This window comes from Oculina patagonica, chromosome 14, assembly GCF_052425735.1.
Source record: "Oculina patagonica isolate OP01 chromosome 14, crgOcupat, whole genome shotgun sequence".
Taxonomy (NCBI): Eukaryota; Metazoa; Cnidaria; class Anthozoa; order Scleractinia; family Oculinidae; genus Oculina; species Oculina patagonica.
Genome location: NC_135771.1, coordinates 17,101,321 through 17,114,011, shown reverse-complemented (window position 1 = coordinate 17,114,011; position 12,691 = coordinate 17,101,321). Strand labels below are relative to the sequence as shown.

Genomic DNA, 12,691 nt, shown 5'->3' with positions numbered 1-12,691 from the left:
ACAGGTAAACTTTATTGTAATAATTCAAAGCATAATAAGGGAAAAATTTAAATCATATATGATTTTTGAAACGATTCTATATGAATTGAAGCTAGAACCTACTAGCATTTAGAGCTTTTTAGTAAGGTTATTAAAAAACCCCCCCCCCCCCCAAAAAATAATTCCTCCCTAACATATTTTAAAAGACAATGTACGGGCTTCTCTCTGAGCGCCAAAACAATATCGAATCTGTGACTAACTAATTTCGCAGCGCAGTTCAAGTTAAACGAAATGCTAGCCTCCCCTTTCTTGCGGGGGTGACGTCATCCTTCACGTGAGAGACGGCAACGAATTGAACTCGCGAGCCTGGCGAACAGAGAAGTCTGTTTACCTAACTACTAAAACCGCTCACTTCTGATCATTTTGTTTTTTGTTTATTGCCGATGTTTTTGGTATAATTCGAATAACGGAAATTCGGAACATAAAGACAGTTATTCATATACGAGCTCCGAGGTGTGCTTAAAACATGTAACTGTATAGTAAGCATGATGAATAAATGTCTGAAGATTCAAATTCACCAAAAGTTGAATTTCTTATGATCACAAACTGTCGAAATGAAAAAAATACCAAAGAGGATCACAGGAACGGACTGCCAGAAAAAACTCCAACCACCCATCCCTTCACATTTCCGTCAAAATGCGCACAAACCCTAATTCACGAGTTGTGTCAATGCACATCACAACGGTATGCAAAAGAAGCCGCATGGGCAAAAAAGCAAAAGGCAAAGCAGAAGAAACACAGCCGAAAACGCAATATGAACACACAAAACAAAACGCAAAAACGAAAACCAAAACGGTACGCAAAAGTAGGCGCATGGGCTAATTATGCGGGTTTAAAACGGCGAACGCAGAAGGAACCCCAAAGGGAACGCAACAGGAACACGCAAAACAGAACGCAAAAGAGAAAGCCAAAAAAAAAAACGGACCGCAAAGGGTAATGGCGAACGGTATGCAAAACTAGTGCAAAAATGAACGCAGATCGGACCACAAAAACGAAACGCAATGGGAAACTCAAAAGAGGACTTGAAAGGGGCCTCAAAGGCAATGCAAAAGGGACAATAAATAAAAAAGAAAAGCAATAGGGAACTTAATAGAGAACTCAGAATTGAACTCAAAAGGAAACCAAAAACGAACTCTAAATGGAACTCAAATGGAAATTCAATGGGGAATTGAAAAGGCAACTCCAAATGGAAATCAATGGAGAACTCAAAAGAGAGGCTCTCCAAGGGTTTCAGGGAACATGGAGCATGACCTTTAAATTTTTGGGAAAATGTGAACAAAGAATACCTGTTATCGAAGAAATAATTTTAGGGAACACGGTAACGCAAGGAAATTTTGTTGGGAATATGGATCCCTCCAGAAGGCCCTCAAAAGGGAACAGGGAACTCAAAAGGAAACTCTATAGGGAACTCAAAAGGGAATTCAATTAGGAAAGCGAAAAGGGAACTCAAATGGTAACCCAAAAAGAAACTAAATAGTGAATTCTTTACTTATAATTAAGAAACTAAGTAGGGATCTCAAAACTCAATAGGCAATGCAAAAAGAGAACTCAATAGGCACGCAGTAGGGAACTCAAAAAGGAACTCAAAGGGATCTCAAAATGAAACTCAAAAGGTAACTCAAAATGAAACTCAAAAGTGGTAACCCATGCCAAAAAGTAACTAAATAGGGAACTCTTTACGAAAACTCAATAGGGAACTCAAAGGCAGAGCACAGGCTCGCTGCACGGAACTCGTTACACATTTCCAGAGGTATAGGAGCGTTTTTTTCTTAACAGTCGGACAACATAACGGTAAGGACTCTTACGGAACTGGAATTCTCTTCTTTTCTTTATTGCACGTTGATTAAATTTTTGTAGTAGTAGGTAATTCAGTTAACGCAGGTAAATCGAAAGTTGATTAATGGAAGGTGAAAACTAAATTGACTTCCATCGATATCGATCTATGGAGAAGAAATTGTTGAACACTTAAACCTTAAGTTCAAAGATAGGCTCTTGGATATTACACAAGATGCAGTTAACTAATAGTGTTATAATTGCGAAGGTCCAAACTTTGCATGTTACAATAATCTGAATATGAATTAATTGCCTTTACTGAACGAAATACAAGCTATTCCTATAATTCTTGAAGAGAATTCCTTTAACGTTTATTACAAGTTTAACAACAACAACAATAATAATGCGTTACAGACTCTTGCAAATTTTTTTTTCTAATTCGTAAAATTCCGAAAATAAGCCCCTTCATAAAAAACCCCACCCCCCTCCCCCCACCAAATTCAGGGTCAAAAATTAAGGCTGTCCCAAAGATGCTCGGCAACTTTTGGGCAACTTTTCATATTTCGAGCATCATTTTTCTTTTCCAGCAACATTCGAGCGACTTTTTGCAGTTTCAAGACCGAAAATTTCTGAAGATTTCCCGAGTGTTGTTCGAAGGCCATACCAAAGTTTCCGAGCATTTTTCAAACTTCTCCGAAGATTAACAAAATTTGCCGAAGATTTTCGAAAAAGTTCAGAAGATGCTTTAACGTCCGACTTTTTGCAGTTTCAAGACCGAAAATTTCCAAAAGATTTCCCGAGTGTTGTTCGAAGGCCATACCAAAGCTTCCGAGCATTTTTCAAACTTCTCCGAAGATTAACAAAATTTGTCGAAGATTTCCGAGAAAGTTCAGGAAATGCTTCAACGTCCGGATTATTCACTCGTCAGCAAATTTGACGTCATCGGTATCTTCAAGATTTTTGTAATTCAACAAATTTTGGCCTAAAAATGTTATTTGGCTATTTCTGCTGCCCTTAAAATGCATAAAATGCTTAGAAATCTTACCTTCAAAGACAACCTAGCAAATATCTGAAGAAGTTTCTTTTATAACAACGTTTTAGAGCTTTTGGAGCAACTTTTGAGCAACATTTTTAAGTCATTTCTAGCATCTATGGGACATCCCTATAAAAAAAACCTCCTAAAAAGCCCTCCTGAATGTAAGCCCACGAGGCTATCTAGTTTCAAATCAACAACAGCCGGCTGTCCAAACACTGACATACCACATTGCACTTCTACACTTCATAAAACCCGGGGGGACTCCCATATAAAAGGGGCGAAAATGCTCGTCGAAAATTTTGAAAAGAACCCCTAAAAGAGCCCAATCGATATCTGGGCGTGGCTGAAGCTTTTTTGGACACCTTAAAGATATTAAATTCTGACAGTAGAATTTATATTTGTATATTTCTTCGTGTGCAACCCTAAACAAGACCCCGACGGCTAAAAATATTGGCATTTGATTTTGCCCAAAACTCCCTAAATGAGACCAAAAATCTAAAATTTGTACCCCTAAGCGAGACGACGAGCATCCCCGCCCCTTTCACATGGGAGTCCCCCCCGGGATGAAAGATAACACTAAGTTTACAATTGTTTGCTTAGAGCAGAACTGGAGGATACCTTAATACCGAGTCAGGACTCGCGCCAGGAACCGAGCAAAGACTTCGAGCCAGGATTTAAACCAGAAATCGAGCTGGTTAGCTTTTACTCCGACTTGTTCGCGATTATCTTCCACTCCGGTTGTGATTAGCTTTTATTTGATGGTTAGAGCAATACTTTTTATTTAACAATTGGTGTGACGCGGGAAGTTTGGAAAGCACGAAAGCTTAAGAGTTGCGTGAGGCGATAGCCTAGAGTAACTCTAGCTCCTTGGGTGCTCTCCAAACTTTGCCTGTGGAAATGTAGCGAGAAAAATAACTTCTGGTGAAAGGATGTGCTCACGCTATCAGCGTGCACTATTGGATTACGGTGCACGTTTAAGTATACCGAATTTGATTGCGCGGCTTTGCTAGCTATGTTATAAATGCAATTTAAAAATTACACGAATATCATATTTACAGTACAAGAACTTAAAAAGTTTCACTCTGTGCAAAAACTAAATATAGTCCTGACTCGAACCCTTGTTCGAACCCTGGCAAGAATACTGGCATTTACTCGAGTTTATCTCACGAAACTGACAACAATCTTTAACACAGTACAGGCAACATAGCAAATATTACATAGGAAACTGATAAATATACTTTGGTGGGTATTTTCCTCATGTTACAGCAAGGCGCCCAAATGTGTGACCACTTTTAATTTATTCACATTCTTTCGTGCAGATTTAATCCAATCAGAAGTCAACTGCAAGCTATCCACGGCTTTTGATTGGATTAAATCTGCACGAAAGAATGTGAATAAATTAAAAGTGGTCACACATTTGGGCGCCTTGCTGTAAATGCGGCTTTGGCCATGGAAAATACTGCATTCCAAAAATTTAAACACTGCATTTCCAAAATACCTTACTTTAGTACACGAAATTTTCACAACATCACATTTTCGCATTTTTCACAAAAATTTAACGTTGCGAAAAAAGGAAAGATTACATTAATTCTCCAAACTGACGAAAAAATACTCGCAAAATATCACTCCTCTAAAATCAAGTGGTCGCAAAAATTTCGTGTAATTTGGCAATTTTTGGAAAACAAACCAGAGTCATTGCAACCGGCCCTATTTTGTGGTTATTTTCTTCTGAAGTAGTGCAGTACATAAGGAAGAAACCAAAACATACATATCGTAAGATTCTAATAATAACGTCCCCACCCCACCTTAACTGGGTTCAAAATATCACTTAACTAGAAAACGACAAGATAACATATTGATATCAGAAACTTTTGATGTTCATTTACCCCACTGCAGCTGTGAACTTTTTTTGAGTTTCATTTTAAATATTTGGGAGTGTTTTTGAAATTCCTATCAATGTTTATGACAACAACACTGGGCAATATCTTTCTTTGTGACAAAATTATATCGTTATGAAGTTAGGGGCATTGTTAACGACTTGCTCTCTTCTTACCTCGACGGACGATCACAGGTAACTCAAATTGGTGAATATATCTCAGAAAAGGTAATAATCCCTGTGGTGTTCCTCAAGGATCTGTTTTAGGCCCTTTCTTATTATTGCTCTATATAAACGATATTCAGAATTCCTCGGAAATACTTGATTTGCTTCTCTTTGCTGATGACAAAAGTCTTCAAACGCTTGAAAAAGTTGTAAACTCTGAGTTGAAAAAGGTGTGCGAAAGGCTAAATGTCAACAGACTGATCCGAAATATTCAAAAATCAAATTATATAACTTTTCATCCTCCCCAAAAGAAGACTGACCTTGAAATTGCTATCAATGTTTATGACAACAACACTTAAGATCTTAAAAATTATGTCAAATTCCTTGGTGTTCTCATTGATGGCAACTTTTTCTCCTGATGAACTATCGTTCCTTGATCTTACCCGACCTTACTCCTAGGATATGTGTATGGGGTCACGCTTTCAAATTTCTTCTCAACAAGCTTCTTATCCTCTCTTATCCTCCAAAAACGAGTTCTTCGTTTCATATTTTTTACCCCTAGAAATGAGCATGTCATTCCAATTTTTGTCAAACCAACGATTCTACCCGTAACCATGATTTATTTTGAAACCATTGCAAACCTTATGCATGTCATATCTCATGGATCTGCGCCTTTACCTCTTCGAGCATTATTCATAAAACCAAACGAACTTCACTGACACAATGCAAGATCTGCAGCAGAAGGTAACTTCTTTCAAAACTGAGACGTTAAGCTTGAAATTCAAAAGCGTTCCTTTTCTCGTTTCGGAACTTTAGGCTGGAATAACATTGCACCGGCTTTACGAGACAAATCTAAGACAGTTTTCCGAAAAATAATTCGTGACTCAATGTCTAATTTACTTTAACGTTGGAATGACTATGTTGAAATGAACGCAATGGAAGACTACTTAAAATCTTTAGCTTAATTTAGTTTTATACTTATTGTTATTGTTATTTATTACTATTGTTATCCACTATTATCTTTCTTACTACTATATTATTTTCTTTTCTTTAATTTATATGAGTTATTACCATTTTGTATTTATTTATTTATTTATTTATTTATTTATTTATTTATTTTTTCTTCTTTTTTTCTTCACCTCCCACCTCGAATAGATGTTGTTTGTTTGTATAGTTTAAAATAATACCAGGACAAAATACTTTTAAGCGACTTTGATTTGTATTTCCTTTGTTCCCGATTCATAACCATAGTCTTTAAACAAAGACAATTCAAATTGAACTAGTTTGAAATCATTTGGACGTGACATTTCAATTTAAATAACACCATATCCTCCAAATTGTTCATAGGAAAAACTCTTTCTGATATACAAAACCAACCATTTTGAAACGCAATATTGTTTCATAAAATAAGCCTTCTCCCTGGAAAAAAGCTCACCGGAAAGACTTTTAACCCTTTCACTTTATGTTTTTCAAGAGTGCCGTATTTTCTCACTATTTGCTCGATTTATATGACATTTCGACAGCAAACTGGTCTTGCACATATTTGTCTTCATAAAATTCTAATCCCCCTTATGTGAGACCTGATTAACCACCCCTTCCGCCTTCCAACTTTTTCCTCTTTCACTTTTAAGGTCAAGTTAATATCTGACAACAACCCCTACATTAAGAGCTGCAATTTAGTTCAGAGGTACACCCAAAATACAGGAGGAAAAAGATATTTTTAAACTTTTTTGTTGTTTCATTTTGGATGCTTTTGAATGAAACAGTGACTTCCTCTACGTCTGTTACTATACGATTTATGAAATACCACAATAGGTACCTACAATTGTTATACAGTCAACTCTCTCTTAACGGACACCTCTATAAGACTATAAGACAGACACCTCCATAAGACGGACACCTGGTGATGGTCCCTGCCGTTTTTCAGTCATTTTACTGTAACAAAACTCTCTGTAAGACGGACACCTCTCTAAGACGGACAACGGACACTTTGAAATCATTAACGGACACGCACAAAAAGTTATTTTTTTTTAGTAAATAATACTTCAGTCGAAACTTGGTATCAACATAAAGCATAGTAAGTCAGCACCTTTAGAATACAAGACTTACCAAAACAATCCGCTATGACGTATTACTTCTCTACTTAAGTAAATGGCACCAAAGAGGTAGTTTTCTACTTACAGTATTACCGTTTGTACATGTAATGAACAAACAAGTCGAATTTCTGATATTATTTTTGTTCCACGTTATGGGTTTTGCTAAAGTAAGCGACTTAAAACAGACGTGTATTCGTTGTGCATAGCCGTTTAGCTTTAACTTCTCAAAATTTCTGGTGTTACGTTACCTCGACTCCCTATAAGGCGGACACCTCTCTAAGACGGACAGTTGGGGCCGGTCCCGACGGTGTCCGTCTTAGAGAAAGTTGACTGTATATGTGTGTGGTCTTTGGGGCCATAGTTGCCGTTTTATGAAAATTTCTTACAACCTGTAACTGTAACAGGCAGCAGAGAAAGCGTCATACTTTATCTGGTTGAAACGTGACGAAAAAGTGTGGCTAGGCTAGCTTTTTATTATTTTTTTTTTAACTCATGATGTCCCAGCCAGCACCAGCTCTTGTGAAGCCTCCTTAGGGAGGGGCCCAGCCATGGCAGAAGACAGTTGAGGAGTAGGGGCCGAAACTGTCTGCCATGGTTCCTCCTGACGACTTCCGAGCTAGATCCAGCATTGGAGCTGCTGGCTGGGAAGCACCGGAGTGTTTTACTACTTCTCTTCTTCTTACTTCTTTGAGCCAGTTAATTTCCGTCTCTATGCATCCCACCACCAGTCATATTTTTCGAACTCATATTTTCCTAGGACTGTTAAAAATTGGCATAATCTCCCCAGTGTAATTAAGAATAGCTCTACAATCACTCAATTTAAGAATCTCATTAATAAGTATTATCTTGATAAGCTTAGTCTATATCAGCCGCCATAATTTTTTCAACGTTTTATTCTTTGAATCTTCTTATAGTATGAAATATTTTTATATCTTTTTGATACTTGTCTCAGGGGGTCGATGTCAATTGGGGCTTTGTCCTGTTTTTGCCTCCTGTCGCACGGTTTTTTGTTTCTTTTCAGTTCTTGGTACAATTTTTTTTTTTTTTTCTCGTAAATGTAAATCTGTGCGACAAAGAGAAAACTAAACTAAACTAAGTAAAAGGGTCACGCAGAGAAAAACAATATGGATCGTTAAGGTATACTTTGAGATGACGACTGCAATTACCAACTGGTCGTTGTTTTCTACGCTAAGGCAGATTGTAAACGTCAATATTACTTACGGCGTTCAAAGTGGTGATGAAGTACAAGGTCTGACCTTTGCTCCAGGATAGGTTCCTACAATTCCATTTCTTTTTGCTCTGCTCATCTTTTTTCTTTTACCTCTCACCGAACCAGAATACTTGACATTTTCGTCTTGAAATTTCTCGCCATCCCGTCTGGCCTGGCTAGCAACGGCAACTTGTTCATCCAGCCTGCCACTGTCCTCTTCATTTTCCTCCCACGCTACTTTTATGACGCCGCGCGACTGGTAAATCTGGTGTTTGGCTGAAGTCGGTGGTCTTGTGTCGCTCCCAGGATTTGGGCTAGGTCTTGCAGATGCTGCGGTGTTTCTGCCATCCTTTAACTTTTCGTCAATCTGCAGTTCCATCTCTCGTTGCTTCGCTTTTTTTTCTTTTCTGTTCTCAGAATTCGAGCCAGGACTTACGGATGCCCCAGTGTCCCTGCCATCCTTTAACTCTCCTCCTTCCATCTGTCGTCCCTTCTCTCGTTGCCTCGCTTCTTTTTCTGTTCTGCTCTCAGGATCCAAGCCAGGTCTTACGGATGCCCCAGTTTCTCTGCTATCCTTTAACTCTTCTACTCCCATCTGCGGTTCCATCTCTCGTTGCTTTGCTTGTTTTTCTTTTCTGCCAGGATTTTCTTGATATGCCCATGTTCCACAAGGATCTTTCAGAAGCTGCCTGAGGGCGGACCGATTTCTTCTGTTTCGTGCTACATAGATTATTGGGTTGAGGGCGCTTGAGAGAAACGTGCAAAAGGTAACCATGAAAGCGAACCACGCGTAGAAGACTCTTTCCTCCTGGCCCTCTTTGTGACGCCAAATGGAGAATACAAATGTTGGAATGTAGCAGATGTAGTACAGTCCAGTCGTCATGGCTACAGTTTTAGTTGCTTTGATATCCATCTTAAGCCTTGCCTCGGCACAAAGGGGAGGCAAATTCAGCAGCATTCTCTAAGAAGAAACAAAAGAATCACCTGGTTGGTTATGACGTTAGCGGTAGCAGTAGCCTATTTTTACTTTAAGCTGAAAATTTTCTCAGAGAAAATAATATTATAGTAATTCAAGTATCGTAGTGAAGTTTTAGAAGTCTTGAGCAAAAAAATCTTGACCAAAATTAACTTTATTTATACTAAACTAGTTTGGAAAATCAATATTACGCCATCTAGTGCGAGCTTGTGTGCGCCGTAAATTACAAACTTGCTGTTTTCTTTAAATAAAAACAAATTCACCAACCATCTTCTTACATTAAATAACTCGTAGAGATGAATTACTGCGAACCCATTCACACCCTCAAAAAAGCTCATAGATTCGAAAAAACCAGGGTTGTTACTTACGGAACTTAACGGTGTTAAAAGACACTCGTTGACCACTGCAACAATCCATATGAAGAAACTGGATTTATAAACTCGTTTTTTAAATATTAGAATTTATTTTATAAGAATTTCTAGGCTAAAAGTTTGCAAAATTTTAAGAATATGGTAAAAAGAAACTCGAGGCTGATATTTTGTGTGTTGAAAATTTTAAATACTATATATTTTATGTGTTTTAAACTAAACCGTATAAAATTCTTCCTTTCTCTAAGCGGCAAAACTAGCCCCAAAATCGAAAAACCTGCTCCAGCTAAATCTTCCATGCTATTGAGATTTCGATGGACGGATTATGTAATAATACATACGGTATATGTATTATTACATAATCAGTAAAAACGGAATTTTCATACGCTATAATCAAAGAATGTTCACAATAATGTTTTCAGCCTAACGTAAGCAGAAAATACGAATATTCAGCCTGGGCCGAAAAAACAATGTTCTTATATAAAAAAGAATGTAATAAATACGATTTAAAGTTCTCTTACCTCTTTTTTCTTCTGGTAAATCGAATAGCACGTCAAGATTCCAATCACAGTTAAAACAGTCGTGAATAAAACTATAACTGATGCCACAATCACTTTTCTTTCTTCGAATATCATTTCTCGGGATGTACCTACTGGCAGGCCATCAAGGTCCATGTTAAACAAGGGAACAGCAAGTATCACCACCACTATGGTACATACCAGCCACATAAGAAATACAGCTATTTTGGCTTTCTTGGTTGTCTTCCATGTAAAGTACTTCAAACCAAAGTGCACTGCAAGGAACCTGTCTACCATTAGCGCAGTCATGGACACCAGGTTGAGAAGAAAAAATTCCAAGTGTAGCGAACTGGAAATTATGGCCCAAGTCTTTCCTTTAAGCCAATTGGGTTCCAAGACAGTGTATATGGCGAACAGCGGGATGTTGAAGAGCGTGTTGAGGCAGTCGACCACAGCAAGACTGGCAAGAAAAATGTTCGTAAAATTACGTCGAAGCGCTTTAAAGCGGGTAAAGATGGCGAGATAGGATCCGTTACTAATAATTGCTACAAATGTCAATAGCACTGTCAGGGATAGCATTACAGCTTGGGTAGCGAGAGATTTTTCTTGAATTTTCATTTTACCGTTTGAGTCGAAAAAAAAAGTGCTGCAGCGACGAGAGATGATCTGACCATCTGCTTGTTGTCAAACAAATTTCAAAATTTTAACCATTTTCAAAATTTAAATAAATAAAATAAAGAGAAATTCAACCTTATTTTATAGCACAACAAGGCGCTACAAGACTGTCTTTTGTGTGAAAAAATCTCCTTCTTTGTTTTTACAATTCTTGAGCAATTAGCGGAGGGAAACGACTATCACGTAGAAGCCAAAAGTTGTTTTGTTTCAAATTGCCAAACGGAAATGGAGCAGAATATTACAAAGAATTCATGAACGTCATAAATGTACCTTGTTTTAATGGAAGAAAACAACCTTTAAACAAGAAGTACCAGTAGAAAAGACTACTTGCCTGGCCATTGTCACGCTTAGTTGTCAGTCAACTAAAAAGTGTACAGCTGCTGACAAACAACCTGCGTATTTTCCATAACAAATACTGATAACATGTGTTTCTTTTTGCTTAAAGTATTCTGTTAAAAAAATTGCAAATTGTGTCATATTTTTGATCGATTGAAGCATGTTAAGTTCGGGAGCTTGACTCCCAACCTGCTATGAATGCAAAAGTATAAATTTGCCAACCTGGTTCCCAGGGTGTCTCTCTCCCCGCCCCCAAGAGCGAGGAGAGAGAGAGACCCTGGGAACGAGGTTGCAAATTTGCATTTTGCGCCCGAAAGGAGTGAAGTGGGAATCATAATCCCTTCAATGGCAGACCTTCTTGTTTAAGTGATAAAATTGTTTTTCGATTCCTTTTACGAATCATTAAAAACTGTTCACCCCAAAATTCATGTAATAATGATATTTATACAGTGAGCTCATATTACTAAAGGTACGTGTTATTCAGTGAGGCCCTGCAAAATCATAGTTAAAAATTCGAATTAAAAATTGGAAAAATAGTATAAAAGTTACACAGGATAAAAATTTGTCTATAAAACTGCATTCTTCCTTGCTTTTTAAAAAGTAAAATTGACTAAATGTCTCGTATTGACTTGTTAAGGTTATTCCATCTGCAAGTCCTTGGTATAAAAGGCGTTGCTTGCCTAATAACGTCTAATTTGGTAAATAAAATTGGAGTTGCTATTTGTGAGAATGAATGTCACAGTTTCTTTTTGTATCAAAATTAAATCTGCGATGCCATTTAAGTACTTAAAAACGAAGACCCAGTGGTGAAATATCCTGCGTTTAACAAGTGTATTCAATGCTCCTCGTTAAGTAATACATGGTGCTGTTCGTCTGTGAACTTCGCTTAGTATTCCGACGGATTTATTGAGGCGATGTTCCTACAATGAAATCATAATTATGTAATGTTTAATAAATGAGCAGCAGTGTTTTATCAAGTTTAAAACACGAGGCGCAGCCGAGTGTTTTAGACTTGATAAAACACGAACTGCGAATTTATTGAACGGCTTTAAAATCTTCTGATGTAGATCAACTCATTCTTGCACTAATATTTAGATTTGGGGTTATTTTGGCCTAGAAAATTCGATGCAAAGTTGAGCCGTGTCTTTAGCAGATATAAAGACACTCATTAAACATTAATTTCTTTTGTATTTTCTTTATGAATTATTAATGAGTTTTTTAAAAGTTGTTTCAAAAACTCATTAATAATTAATCGGGCGTGGCCGATTTATAGTTTACCCTTTGGTCGTCCTAGACGATAGTCTCCTGTCGGCTAAAAATGACGGGGATAGCCTGGGCCAATCGGTTTCATTTCAGTTTTGACAGTAAATCGTTGTAGGAACACTGGGTCGATTTTTGGGCTAATCTGCAATCTGGTTCTCTTCTTTGCTTCGGCGGGAGGACAGAGAAAAAAGCTTAAGGGGTAAAGTACTAATAATCACCATTGTGAAACTGTAGTTGCTTTGACAAGTTGAAGCTATTTTTGTAAATAAAAGGGGTAACGTCATTCATGTCACGCAATGTTTTTGTGGGAAACTTTGAAACTAGACGCTTTGCTGGTTTTTACAAATAGCAGTGTGATCT

At 37.6% G+C, this 12,691-nt stretch overlaps 1 protein-coding gene across 1 annotated transcript; it reads right to left on the bottom strand.

The window, feature by feature from the left end:
- Window positions 1-9,830: 9,830 nt before the first annotated feature.
- On the bottom strand, window positions 9,831-10,675 carry LOC144637671 (putative muscarinic acetylcholine receptor gar-1). Its single transcript, XM_078496728.1, has one exon. The coding sequence runs from the start codon at window positions 10,673-10,675 to the stop codon at window positions 10,046-10,048; it is 630 nt and encodes a 209-aa protein (XP_078352854.1). The 3' UTR covers window positions 9,831-10,045.
- Between the last annotated feature and the right edge of the window lie 2,016 nt (window positions 10,676-12,691).